Here is a 1052-nt window from a genome sequence, read left to right as displayed (position 1 = left end):
TTTAAAAAATTACCATAGATTATAAATAATATTCTGAAAATCACATCCTTCGTCTAGTTTTTTTAAAACATATGAACACAAGTGTCCACAGAATGAGGTATTTCCAAAGTGAACTCTATCACTATTATAATAAACAGGACTTTTTAAATTATTAATAACTTCAACTGGCGGTGGTAGTCCATAAGAGTCAAAACTTAGTTTTTTAACTCCATCTTTATACCAGCAAATCCAGTGAAATCCCTGCGTACTTGAATCTCCCTTATTTAATATTCCACATTCTTTTCTTTGTGTATTTTTAGGTCTTTCAGACCCATAAGAATTCGGTAATTCATCTTTTACAAATACACCTCTAAAATGTTTTAGTTTTAGTTTTTTTGCTGCTTTGATCAATTGAAAATTTGTTAGTGGTTCATTAGGTAAAATTATTCCTTCAACATTGGTAAGCTTATGATAATTGTTATTGATTTTTTCCATTTTTATTTATATATATTTATATTTTTGAGCCCTTTGACCACTTTGCCTAATTGTCCTCTTTATTGACCTCTTTGCCTAATTGATCTATTTGACCTTTAAATTATTAACTTTTAGTTTGTAGTATCCATATGCTAATGTGTGTATACCATCTTCTAAAATAAGTCTTTTATCGTCTTCTGCGCTTAATGCTACTTTATTGACCTCTTCTGTGTAAATTTCATTTGAATGTGATCTTATTACATGTATATTCATCATCTTATTTTCTTTACTTAATAAACATTTATTGTAATTTTCATGTGTTTTATATTTTTTAACAACATTTTTCTTTACTCCTTTACATTTTTTGTTACCTTTTCCGTGTAATTTGTAAGAATACAACTTTGATCTGAGTCCTACGAGTTCTTCAATTTGTGCTCCTCCAGACTCATCTTTAAACATTCCCATTACTTTCTTATTAAGACCAACTTTAAAATCTATATTATTAATTGCTGGGTGTTTTGGGTCAAATTCACTTGTACCAAATTTGCTTTCAACATCCTTAGAAATATCTGCATACAAGTCTTCTGTTTTAATTTCAT

General features: G+C 28.3%; 1 protein-coding gene across 1 annotated transcript in view; it reads right to left on the bottom strand.

Annotated features, from left to right (window-relative positions):
• Nucleotides 1-558: 558 nt before the first annotated feature.
• The window catches only part of LOC136087133 (uncharacterized), an 879-nt gene continuing 385 nt past the window's right edge, over nt 559-1052 (bottom strand). The window contains exon 1 of the mRNA XM_065809638.1: nt 559-1052. This exon is cut by the window's right edge and continues 385 nt beyond it. Coding sequence (XP_065665710.1) covers nt 559-1052 — 494 coding nt within the window.

The sequence above is a fragment of the Hydra vulgaris genome, chromosome 11 (assembly GCF_038396675.1).
Source record: "Hydra vulgaris chromosome 11, alternate assembly HydraT2T_AEP".
In the NCBI taxonomy this organism is placed as follows: domain Eukaryota; kingdom Metazoa; phylum Cnidaria; class Hydrozoa; order Anthoathecata; family Hydridae; genus Hydra; species Hydra vulgaris.
This window is presented reverse-complemented; position numbering and strand designations above follow the sequence as displayed.